The sequence below is a fragment of the Giraffa tippelskirchi genome, chromosome 13 (assembly GCF_054371585.1).
Source record: "Giraffa tippelskirchi isolate mGirTip1 chromosome 13, T2T-mGirTip1v1.2.pri, whole genome shotgun sequence".
NCBI lineage: Eukaryota > Metazoa > Chordata > Mammalia > Artiodactyla > Giraffidae > Giraffa > Giraffa tippelskirchi.
This window is the reverse complement of record NC_137287.1, coordinates 74,956,101-74,968,365: the sequence shown is the minus strand read 5'-3', so window position 1 is coordinate 74,968,365 and position 12,265 is coordinate 74,956,101. Positions and strand designations below refer to the sequence as shown.

At 41.0% G+C, this 12,265-nt stretch overlaps 1 protein-coding gene across 1 annotated transcript in view; it reads left to right on the top strand.

Moving 5' to 3' along the window:
• The window catches only part of CUBN (cubilin), a 265,963-nt gene that overhangs the window by 88,703 nt on the left and 164,995 nt on the right, over nt 1–12,265 (top strand). The window contains exon 28 of the mRNA XM_081553627.1: nt 8,621–8,771. Coding sequence (XP_081409753.1) covers nt 8,621–8,771 — 151 coding nt within the window. The remainder of the gene's footprint in view (nt 1–8,620; nt 8,772–12,265) is intronic.

Here is a 12,265-nt window from a genome sequence, read left to right as displayed (position 1 = left end):
TGGGCTTAGTTGCTCCAGTGCGTGTGGGATCATCTCAGACCAGGGATTAAGCCTGTGTCCCCTGCATTGGCAGGTGGATTCTTAACTATTGTGCTTCTGTGCTGTGCTTAGTTGCTCAGTCGTGTCTGACTCTTTGTGACCCCATGGACTGTAGCCCACCAGGCCTCTCTGTCCATGGGATTCTCCAGGCCAGAATACTGGAATGGGTTGCCTTTCCCTTCTCCAGGGGATCTTCCCAACCCAGGGATCAAACCCAGGTCTCCCGCATTGCAGGTGAATTCTTTGCCATCTGAGTCACCAGGGAAACCCAAGAATACTGGAGTGGGTAGCCTGTCTCTTCTCCAGGGGATCTTCCTGACCCAGGAATAGAATGCATTGCAGGCAGACCTTTACCAGCTAAGCTACCTGGGGAGCCTCTTAACTATTGTACCACCAAGCAAGTCCAAAAGTGACATCTTTACCCTTCAGTTCTTACATGGACTTATCTATTGAACAAGCTTTCTTACTTATTGAACAAACTTTCTTTTCTTGCCCTCCCTCAATTGGAAAAGAGTCTGTGTGGCTGTGCTCTGGGTCCTTCCAGCTCCAGCTTCTACAGTTTCATGTTGCTCTATAGTTATCTCCCTGTTTCTGAGTCCATCTGTAGCAGATGGCGAGGCTCTTAGGAGGCAGAATAATTTTTTTAAATGTTGAATGCTTCACAATAGCAGTATAGTTGGCAGAGGAAAGGCTGTGGTTCATGGAACTAAATGTTCATCGTACACACTAGGGAGAACATGCTTGACTTTCAAAGCATTTTAGTTCCCACTATGGAGGGAATTAGGTGCTTATTGGTCCATCAGTGACTATCAAAATTTATGTTAGTAAGAGCTCTTTAGTCCCTGAACAACTGAAAGGATGCTTTTTATAAATACAGAATTAGTCTAATTAATAATAAAAGCCTAGATATGATTTTAAAAAGGAAGCATTAGGGACAAAATATGGTTTTAAATTAATGCTGAAGATTACCTTATATAATAACATTTTAATGGGCTAATTTTCAGGGATAATCTTGAGATACACGAAAAAGATTATGGAGACAGACAGTACAATATTTTTAGTAGACCAGCTGGGTATCTGAGAACCTAAAAGGGTATGAAATTCTGAGCCTGGAAAAATATTACCTTGCTATGTCAGTAGGGTCCCAGAGATAATACTTTAAAAAATAAACTTATCTGATCACATAGGAATACAGTCATTGCAGACAATTTGGAAAATATAGAAAAACCTAGATAAAATAAAAATAATGCAAATTATATCACTACTGATAATATTTGGTGACCTTTACTTACTAAAGTACCTCCCTATTTTATTTTAATATTCAAAGAGGATCATTTTGTACGTACTACTCTTTTTTTTTTTTTGCATTTTTAAAACTTTTTATTTTATATTGGAATCCAGCTGATTAACAACATTGTGATAGTTTCAGGTGGACAGCAAAGGGGCTCAGCCATACATATACATGTATCCACCCTCCCCCCAACCCCCCTCCCATCCAGGCTGCCCCATAACATTGACTAGAGTGCCCTGTGCAATGCAGTGAGTTATCCATTTTAAATACAGCAGTGTGTACATGCTGATCCCAAACTCCCTAATTGTCCCTTCCCCCATTCTTCCCCCCTCCATCATAAGTTCTTATTATTCTTATTATATCATCATATTATTCTTTAATGACTTTTTAAACATGTAACAGTAGCTTGTGAATGTTTCTCCTTGTTATTTATTACACCACATCATTTGCAACATCATATGTTTCATCATCACAATACAGCCACCCATTCTCCTTGAGAAACACTTAGGATCTTTGCAAATGTCCACTATTATAAACATTGCTGAGATAAAATGTCTTTGTAGTTAAACTTTTGCATACATCCATGATTAAACAATGATTAAAAAACAAGCAAACAAACCAACCCAAATCAGCCTTGGTGGCATCTAAAATAAGTAATATGTAGAAATCAGAAATAAATATCCATGCACTATTAAGAGAGGACAGCAACTAGCCACCACATGGAAAGGTGACCGTATGGTCTGTATTGGAGTCCAACCTTTAATTCAGAGCAACACAAAATAATTCCAAATGTGGGTTTTCAATGGGTTTCTTGGTCTCTTGCAAAGCTCAGGGCTGTGAGTCATTGTTTAATTTTAGACGGATACCTCATGCTTCCTGCCCCACCCTGCAGCACATGGCAATGGCTTTTCCTGTGCCTAGTGGGAAGGGGGGAGTAGGGGTAGGCAAGATGTGCCTCTGTACCAACTGCACTGTGCCCATCCTTGTGTCCCATGCTGGAGCCTTCACCCCCCCACCCTCCCCACCCCCCGGGGTGTCACAGAGCCAGCGGTGCTCTGCTTATGTATGTTTATTGAAACATTTGTCTAATTGATCTTCCACAATTGGATTGCATTTTTACCACATCACCCCCCGCGCCCCCTCCCTGCCCAGGCTCTTGTCATCCACAGTGGGGACCTTTAACTCTCCTAGATGAATCTTGCTTGGCAGTTTCTTCTGTTCTTACAAGAACATCTCAAAGCCTTTCAGATTTAAAGTAAACTCTGAAAGTTCCAAGTTTATCCAGGAGATTTGCATGTAAACTTGGGCAACAGTGTTCCCAGTAACTGTTCTAACAAAGCAGCTCCCATAGTTCCTGGTACAGTTGATGTTGGGGTGGGGAAAATCTGAAGAGGTGCTCCAAGAATTCAGCAGTTCCAGTTCCTCTCAGGAGCTCCAGTGGCCAAGCAGCCAGAGCTGCAGGCTGGCCAGATGGAAAGTGGGGTGGAGGCTGCAACAGGAAAAACACATGTATTTTGCTATCCAGTGGTTGCTCCCTGATCTGTCACCAGGGCAGCCTTGACAGATTGCCCAATGTCCTCTTCACCAGCAGCCCTGTGATGATCTACCACCTCCCTCCACCCACACACTTCACGCTTTCAGACTCCCCCACTGTATGATCTGCCCTGGGCTCTGCATCCCACGTGGCAGGGATGGCCTCAGTCTACACACAAAACCAGGTTGTCATAGCAACACTCTGCCCACCATGGTCCTCCATCTCCTCCCAAGTGATTCATTGATTTCTTGCTCCCCTGTCTGGTCTGCCAGGGATGATTTCTGAGAAATATTTTACACGAGTCAGTTCAAGTTCTTTCTACCCATCATATTATTTTCTGTCAAAGTTATTTCCAGTAGAGTTTCTTTAGGAGCAATGTAGGTTCCCTTTGCCACCGACCAAGAGTTAGAATAACATTCGAGTCCATACGCCAGGACTCACACCCAACCTATTATATGGGTTTTTTGGTTTGCTAAATCACAACAGCCCCATGAGACAAGTACCATTAAAAGGCCAAGTGTGCAAAGAACTCTTAGCTTATGGAGGTTAAGTAATTTTCACAAGTTTATGTTCTAAGTGAATTTTAGAGCTAGACTGGACTTTGAATCTAGAGCCCAACACTGACCATATTTAGTTCAGTTCAGTCTAGTCTCTCAGTCATGTCCGACTTTGCAACTCCATGGACTGCAACACGCCGGGCTTCCCTGTGTATTCTGGCCACCTCTTCTTAATATCTTCTGCTTCCGCTAGGTCCATACTGTTTCTGTCCTTTATTGTGTACTCTAATGTGTTCCTACAGTATAATCACTGTCCTGTTCTCAACTGAAATATAATCTACTAGTGACCTTGACTTTCAAAAGCCACTCTATGAGCTTATTGAGTATAGTTCTCAGAAATTTAACTATCTTCTTTACATTGACCAGAAGTTTTCTTCTCTAAAAGTATTAAGAACTCTCTACTATACCTAGAATTCTCCCTCACAGCAGATGAATTAGTTTAACTACATGCTAAACTCTAAAGGATAAGGTTCTTTTGGAGTTTTTAAAGGTTTGTAATAGGAAATGGACCAATTTTTTTTTTCTAGAAATGTTTGCATATTTTAATGATATCTTCCCAAAGAAGCTCTTGATTTAATTTCTTTATGTGAGCTATATTTAATTATTCTTAAAATTAATTCTCCACTCTAAAAATTTTTTTCTTCCAGAAAAATTTCAAGTAAATAAGAAAAACAGTGCTTAGAAAAGTATGAACTTGCTGCCAATCTATAGTAGAGAGGGCTTCCTTGGTGGCTCAGTGGTAAAGAATCTGCCTGCAATGCAAGAGACCCAGATTTGATCCCTGGGTTGGAAAGATCCCTTGAAGAAGGGAATGGCTACCCACTCCAGTATTCTTGCCTGGAGAATCCCATGGACAGAGGCGCCTGACAGGCGTCCATGGGGTCATAAAGAGTCGAACATGACTGAGCAACTAACATTTCACTTCAGTTCTATGATAGTGTTGAGTTTTAGTTGTTATTCACTGTCGTTCTAAAATGAGTTTAGAATAGAAGTCTGTCTATATATCCCAAGCTGAGATAGGAGTTAGTTGTAATTTCATTCATTAGGATCACAAATTTTCAAAATCATCAAAGAATTTAGCAACAAAGCAGTGTTTGAAAACTATATTTCTGTTCTGAGCATCTTGCAGTTCATAAGGTTGATTCACACTGAGGGAGCAGGTGACACTAGCTGACATTCCTCCAGACTTGAGTTCCAGTGATTCATAAAGTACCTACAGAAACCTTAATCTTACAAAAATCTCACTCTGTCAGTGGTGTCTTTGGTTTTCTGTCTTCCATGTGTATGCATGTGTCCATACTATTTTGGAGTCCACAGATCATTTTATGTTGCAACCATAGTCTGTAATCTCTAATGGTCTCATCAGCCATGCAAGCACCAAATTATCAAACCCACGCGAAGGAAGTAGATAGAAGTTGGTAAATGTGGCTGAGGCAAGAGATTTCCTTCCTCTTTGAGTGTCTTAAGAGTGGTTGAGATATTTCAGGGTGGTGTGGAGGGTGGAAGATCTAAAACACAAAAATCCTAAATGAATCTTCTCCTTAGGAGAACAGCTGATAAGATTCTATGTGGGAGGTTTTGTACATACACGGATCCACATGTGAAGATACATTAAATGGCAACTTGAAAACGTGAGCAGCATTTTAAGTATTAAAAAAAAAAGAACCAACCCAAACCTTTAAACACAGTTGTACAAATTTGATCTTCATATTCAAAGTAAGAATGTCAATCTTTCACTTCTTAATTTCTGTGAGTTTTCTTTCTATGGATGCAAGTCCAACCTCAAATACTGTTCAGAAGGAGTAAATATTGAAGCTTTCTAAAAGCAGGGGAGCTGGTACCCTTCACAGGACCGAGCCGCATGCTGGTCAATAGTCCCAATGAGTCACAGCTGGAATGTCCTGTGGTTAAGATTCTGCTCTGAAAACAAAATCAGGAGCAGCAGGCACCAACTGGTTTCCATGGTAACCGGTATTTGTGTACTTTGAGAAATGACTGTTCCTTTTTGTGTGGTAAATTTACGCGGGAATGAATTGTTGAGGTGATGTTAGCCATCTGTGTGAGAATAAATAAAAAGCCCCTGATTTAATTAAGTGTAAACCTTAGAAGGACGTAAAATTAGGGATAAGGGATTTTTTTTCTAGAGAGATTTTGTTCTATACTAATTAATTTATTTGACATTATATTTAAGCATTTTCATCAATGTCTATTTGATGCTTATTTTGATGTATCAGTCTCTCCGCTCCAAAGGCAAAAAGAAACTAATTGTTATTCATCACTGTTCCTCTCAAACCCCCTCCCTATGCTGCCACCCCCCTATTCCATTAACAATGTGTTATTTAAGAACCACTGGGATTCAGGGGCTCTCCTTCAATGAAGTAATCCCATCCGGAAGGAAGGAAAAAAAATCCCCTTCAAGTCATGTGAAAATGTCACGTTTCTTAACCTTGCCGAGCTGGGAGGCAAAAACACTACACTGATTCTGACCTTGAAGAATCTCAAATACGGTTCATGACAATGTCACTACCTAGAGTTTCAGAAGATCCATGAAGTTCAGGGCGACTGTGGTCCTAGAGAAATGTTACCTCGTTTTATTGGATAAAGATGAAGTAATTAAAGTTTTGGTCACTGCACTAAAACCCAAAGTTCAAAATGAGCCTTCTGGAGTGGAGAACGGTGGACTGTTTTCTGGCTTATTATGCCTCGGCTTGGGAACAGTATGTTTATTTTTGTATTAATTAGTTTTGAATTGGAATTCATATACTAGGTTTAATAAAAGAACTCTGTGGCAGAAATAAATACCCTACAGTGAAGCAGTAGTTTAGGAGTAAACAGATTGCAGCACAGCCTCCTCCCCTACCTCCACCTCCTGCAGTGGATGGTGGGGTCGAGGTGGGAGGTGAAGGGCTGTTTTTGTTTCCTCCTCTTTTTATGTGGCTTTATTCTTTCTCTCATTTTTACCCTCTCTTTGTGACTTCTGTCAATCATCTACAACCTTAGAAGCTTGATCATAAATACACATATTCAAAGCAGCAGTATTTAAAAAATTAAAAGGAAGCTGAAGGGATAAGACTGAAAAATAAACCCCATCTTTATCATTTGTATAAAATGCTTAGGTTTAGTACCTAAGGATGAGTGAATGAGTGCAGTTGTGGGGGAAGTAGTTGCAATTCTTCACTGAAGCTATATCAGGAATCTACCCTGGACAAAGCCCTATGCTGGGCTTTGAGGGGATTTGAAAGGTCGCTAGGAGTCGGACACGACTGGGCGACTTCACTTTCACTTTTCACTCTCATGCATTGGAGAAGGAAATGGCAACCCACTCCAGTATTCTTGCCTGGAGAATCCCAGGGATGGAAGAGCCTGGTGGGCTGCCGTCTATGGGGTCGCACAGAGTCGGACATGACTGAAGTGATTTAGCAGCAGCAGCAGCTGGGATCTAAGGAAACTTGAAATCAGTGGAGGAGACAGGCACACATCTCTGTCACCAGAATGTGACCATTTCCACAAAGAGGCACAAATGGAAAACTTAGGGATTTCAAAGGAAAGCTCATTTATGACTGTCTACAGGGATTAGGGAAGGCTCTGTGGAGGGGATTTGTAGAATTTGATTATGAAGTTTTCTATGCTCGGATCAATATGTTTCAAATGGTATTTTCTATCATAACATTTCAGCTAATAGAAATAATTTTGTCAGTTTGAAATTTGTTGAATCCAGATGATACATTTACATACAAATACACACACATACACTCACACATACATGCACATGTGTGTACTCTCCAAGGCTTCCCGTGATAAAGGGAAGCCCGTGATCAGACATTTTCTGTTTTATTATAACAGGCAGCACATCCCAAGGGTAACTGGAACAAAGTGTTTAATGTGGAGACTAGGGGCTGAAGAGAAAATACAATGTTCTGAGTCCTAAGGAAGCAAATCTTTCTGAATTATCATTATTTTTTCTGATTGAAGAGAGAGAGATGGCAGAAAGGTGTTTTTTTGTTTTTTTTTTTTTTTTTTTAGTTTGCAGATGTATCTAATGAAATTAAGCAGATAAAGTGTATACAACAGGGTGTATAAATACCTCAGTGGGAAAATGGGCAAAGACCTCAGCAGAAAAGTTCCAAAAGAGGAAGAAGAAATGCACAAGAAACATGAAAAAAGTTTCAATCCCAAAGTAACAAATTCAGATGACTACAAACAGAAAACAAATTTGCACTATTAGCCTCAGTTTTAATAATTTTAGTCAAAATTGCCAAAGTTGTGCTGTAAGAAATATTTCCATAAACTTCTGGTGGGAGAATAAATTTGTGTAAAATTTCTGGTAAGAAATTTAATTATACATATCTAGAGCCATGAAAGATTCTATTCTTTTGATTCACTCCCTTTAGAGGAATCTTTCCTAAAAGAAATTTAAACTATCAAACAAAGATTTATATTTATTTGCCCCCAAATTGTAAATATCTTAAGTAAACAATTGGAGAAGAAAATGGCAACCCACTCCAGTATTCTTGCTGGGGAAATTCCATGGGCAGAGGAGCCTGGTAGGGTAAAGTCCATGGGGTTGCAAAGAGTCGGACAGGACTGAGCAAGTAGCACTAACTAACTAAGTGAACAATAGCAGAATTGTAATGTAAATACAACCTATTAGCAGTATATTATGCCACTATTAAAAATGTTTACATAGCCTATTCGGTGACAAGCTTAGTGAAAAACAGGGAACACAATTAAATGTGTAGAACAAATCGATAAACACATTTCCTTGCACATAGATGTACATGTATATATACAAACAATGAAAAAAATGTTGGTAAGAGAAGCTTCTGGTATTAACAAAATATTAACAATGGTTTGCTTTCAGTGGGATTAATTTTTGTATTTTCTTTTCAGAGCTTTCTAAACTGTCTGATTGTTTATAGTTAGTATTTATTTTTAAAACTTACAGTTGTAATACTGTTATTCACCGAGCATCTCTTACGTGTGATTTATATATGAACCCATCTCATCCAGGCCAGCATTTCCGTCTTCTGTGCCTGGACTACACCTTGGAGGGACCTCTCTCTGCATATAATTATCTATTTTTAATTCCTGGACTCAGCCCATCTCAGTAGATTTACCCTTAACTTTTGAACCAAGAAACAACTTTAGCTGTATGCGTGGACTTTGCTCTTCATGCTGGTGTTTTCTCTCTGATATCAGCTCTATGATGGCCCACGGAGGATTGGGCGCTTCTGTGGAACAGACATTCCACCTTCAGGGAGCACCACAGGCTCCAAGTTTCATGTACTGTTTTATACGGATGGAGTTGGTCACCACGAGAAAGGATTTCAGATGCAGTGGTTCATCCAAGGTAAGCTGCTCCCGCAACCCCCTGCTGATCTCAGTCATACTTGGTAGTTGCGCTTTGACCAAGAATCGTTCGCTTTTCAATTCCACGTTTGGAAACAATTCCATCCACCGAAAGTGGAACACGAATGGTGCCAGGCTTTAGAAAGTTTACTCAGACATCGGTAGCTCTCGGAGAATGGAATCCTCTTGGGGTTAAGACAGGATGTGAAGTCCAAGTGGACAGGATTTGGGTATCCACTTTAGGAGGTGCAGCAGTAAGTCACTTACGAGAAGGAGGGAGCATCAGGAAGTTTCAAGGGGTGAAGAACGGAACCTGGTTGTGGCAAGCAGACCACAAGGTGCGATGGAGTCTCTCAGGAGAGTGCAACAGAATGAGATTTAAGACTCACCTTGACATTGATCAGAGAAGGAGTGACAGGGAAAGAAAAGAAAGAATGAGAGTCAGAGAGAGTAGGTGGGCCAGGGGGAGGATTGGGCTGTGAGGGGACCGAGCAGAAAGCCTGAGCCACTGATGCACCAAGCCAAGGACAGGCCATGCTCACGAGGAGGACACCTGAGAGCCTCCTGCAAGCTGGTGGTTCTGAAAGCTGGCAGGCATCATCACTCCTGTGAAGAGGCAAATTCACTTTAGACACAAGTTTTGAAACTTCTAGACTAACCCCATGTGGTCCAGTGAAGAGGGAGAGGGCCCCAGGGGAGTTCTTCTCAGAACGTGGTCCCCCAAGGCAGTGTCTCGTAGAATCTGTGAGAAATGCAGATTCTCGGGCCCTGTCCCGGAGATGTAGAATAACAGACTGTGAGGGAAACCCAATAGTCTGTGTCTTAACTAGTGTCCCTGGTGAGTACGTTGGAGGACCACTGTCCTAGAGTGACCCAGACCTGAAAATGTAGCCCTTGTGAATATTTCATGAGCAGTTCTCAGCCAAGGGCATAGGGCTCCCTAGTATGATTCAATCAAACTGAGAGAGAAGTGGAGTGGCCATGTTACACCGGGGATCACACACAGACATCCTAAGCTGTGGTCCCACTGTCATAAACAGGGTGACCCCAGTGTGAGAGTACCTGAAGGTGTGTTGAGGGTTTTTAACATCATAGAGCATTAGTTATATGCCCCACAACACTCAGTTCGGTTCAGTCGCTCATTCATGTCCAACTCTTTGTGACCCCATGGACTGCAGCAGGCCAAGCTTCCCTATCCATCACCAACTCCTGGAGCTTGCTCAAATTCAAGTCCATTGAGTCAGTGATACCACCCAACCATCTCATCCACTGTTATCCCCTTCTCCTCCTGCCTTCAATCTTTCCAAGCATCAGGGTCTTTTACACTGTGTCAGTTCTTAGCATCATGTGGTCAAAATATTGGAGTTTCAGTTTCAGCATCAGTCCTTCCAATGAATATCCAGGACTGATTTCCTTTAGGGTTGACTGGTTGGATCTCCTTGTAGTCCAAGGGACTCTCAAGAGTCTTCTCCAACACCACAGTTCAAAAGCATCAATTCTTCTGCATTCAGCTTTCTTTAGAGTGCATCTCTCATGTCCATACATGACCACTGGAAAAACCATAGCTTTGACTAGATTAATCTTTGTTGGCAAAGTAATGTCTCTGCTTTTTAATATACTGTCTAGGTTGGTCATAGCTTTTCTTCCAAGGAGCAAGTGTCTTTTAACTTCATGGCTGCAGTCACCATCTACAGTGATTTTGGAGCCTAAGAAAATAAAGTCTTCACTGTTTCCATTGTTTCCCCATCTATTGGCCATGAAGTGATGGGACCAGATGCCATGATCTTAGTTGTTTGAATGTTGAGTTTTAAGCCAATTTTTTCACTCTTTTCTTCACTTTCATCAAGATGCTCTTTAGTTCTTCTTTGCTTTCTGCCATAAGGGTGTCATCTGCATATCTGAGGTTATTGATATTTCTCCTGGAAATCTTGATTCCCGTTTGTGCTTCATCCAGCCTGGCATTTTGCACGATGTACTCTGCATATAAGTTAAATAAATAAGGTGACAATATAAGCCTTGACGTACTCCTTTCCCAATTTGGAACCAGTCAGTTGTTCCACGTCTGGTTCTAACTGTTGCTTCTTGACCTGCATACAGATTTCTCAGGAGGCAGTTAAGGTGGTCTGGTAGTCCCATCTCTTGAAGAATTTTCCACAATTTGTTGTGATCTACACAGTCAAAAGCTTTGGCGTAGTCCATAAAACAAAAGTAGATGTTTTTCTGAAACTCTCTTGCTTTTTTGATGATCCAACAGATGTTGGCAATTTGATCTCTGGTTCCTCTGCCTTTTCGAAATCCAGCTTGAATATCTGGAAGTTCACAGTTCATGTACTGTTGAAGCCTTTTTTGGAGAATTTTGAATATTACTTTGCTAGTGTGTGAGATGAGTACAATTGTGCAGTAGTTTGAATATTCTTTGACATTGCCTTTCTTTGGAGTTGGAATGAAAACTGACCTTTTGCAGTCCTGTGGCCACTGCTGAGTTTTCCAAATTTGCTGGCACATTGAGTGGAACACTTTAACAGCATCATCTTTTAGGATTTGAGATAACTCAGCTGGAATTCCATCACCTGCACTAGCTTTGTTTGTAGTGATGCTTTCTTTCTAAGGCCCACTTGACTTCACACTCCAGGATGTCTGACTATAGGTGAGTGATCACACCATCGTGGTTATCTGGGTCATGAAGATCTTTTTTATATAGTTTTTACAGTTCTTCTGTGTATTCTAGCCACCTCTTCTTAATATTAGGTCTCTGGTTATATTAGGTCCATACCATTTCACACACAACTGAAGATCCCTAGTATATACTCGAGAGTGTAAGGTATTCTGTTATTGTGAACTGGAGATTGAGACAAGTATGGGGGTTTGGGGGCTTCCCTGGTGGCTCAGGTGATAAAGAATTCGCCTGCACTTCTGGAGTCCCAGGTTCGACCCATTGTTCAGGAAGATCCCCTGGAGAAGGGAATGCCAACCTACTCTAGTATTCTTGCCTGGAGAATTCCACGGAGAGAGGGGAGCCTGGTGGGTTACAGTCCATGGGATCGCAAAGAGTTGGACATGACTGAGTGACTAACACACAAACACACATGGGTCAGTATTTAAAAATATTTGATGGTAAGCCACAGTATAATTGAAATATAGATTATGAATTCCCAAGTACATGAGCTGTGATAATTAAGCTTGTGAAAGTTCTGGATTGTCCTCTTCATCAAGATTTAACCTTGGAATGTCAGTTTTTTTGATCTATTAAATGAAGGGCCTGAATTGATTCATCTTTGTAATACAGCCCATCTTTAGTATTCTGTGATTCAGAAATAGGGTGACTCAAATGCCTGACTCAAAGGGAACTAGAGACAGTGTGGAAAGACCTAGAAGAAATAGGAAAATCTTGGAACGTGACCCAGATTTTCAAGGACAGAAAATACCATTTTCTGGTATTTTCCAGAACGGTATTTCTCAAACTTCCTTGTGGATATGCATCACTGGAGATCTTGC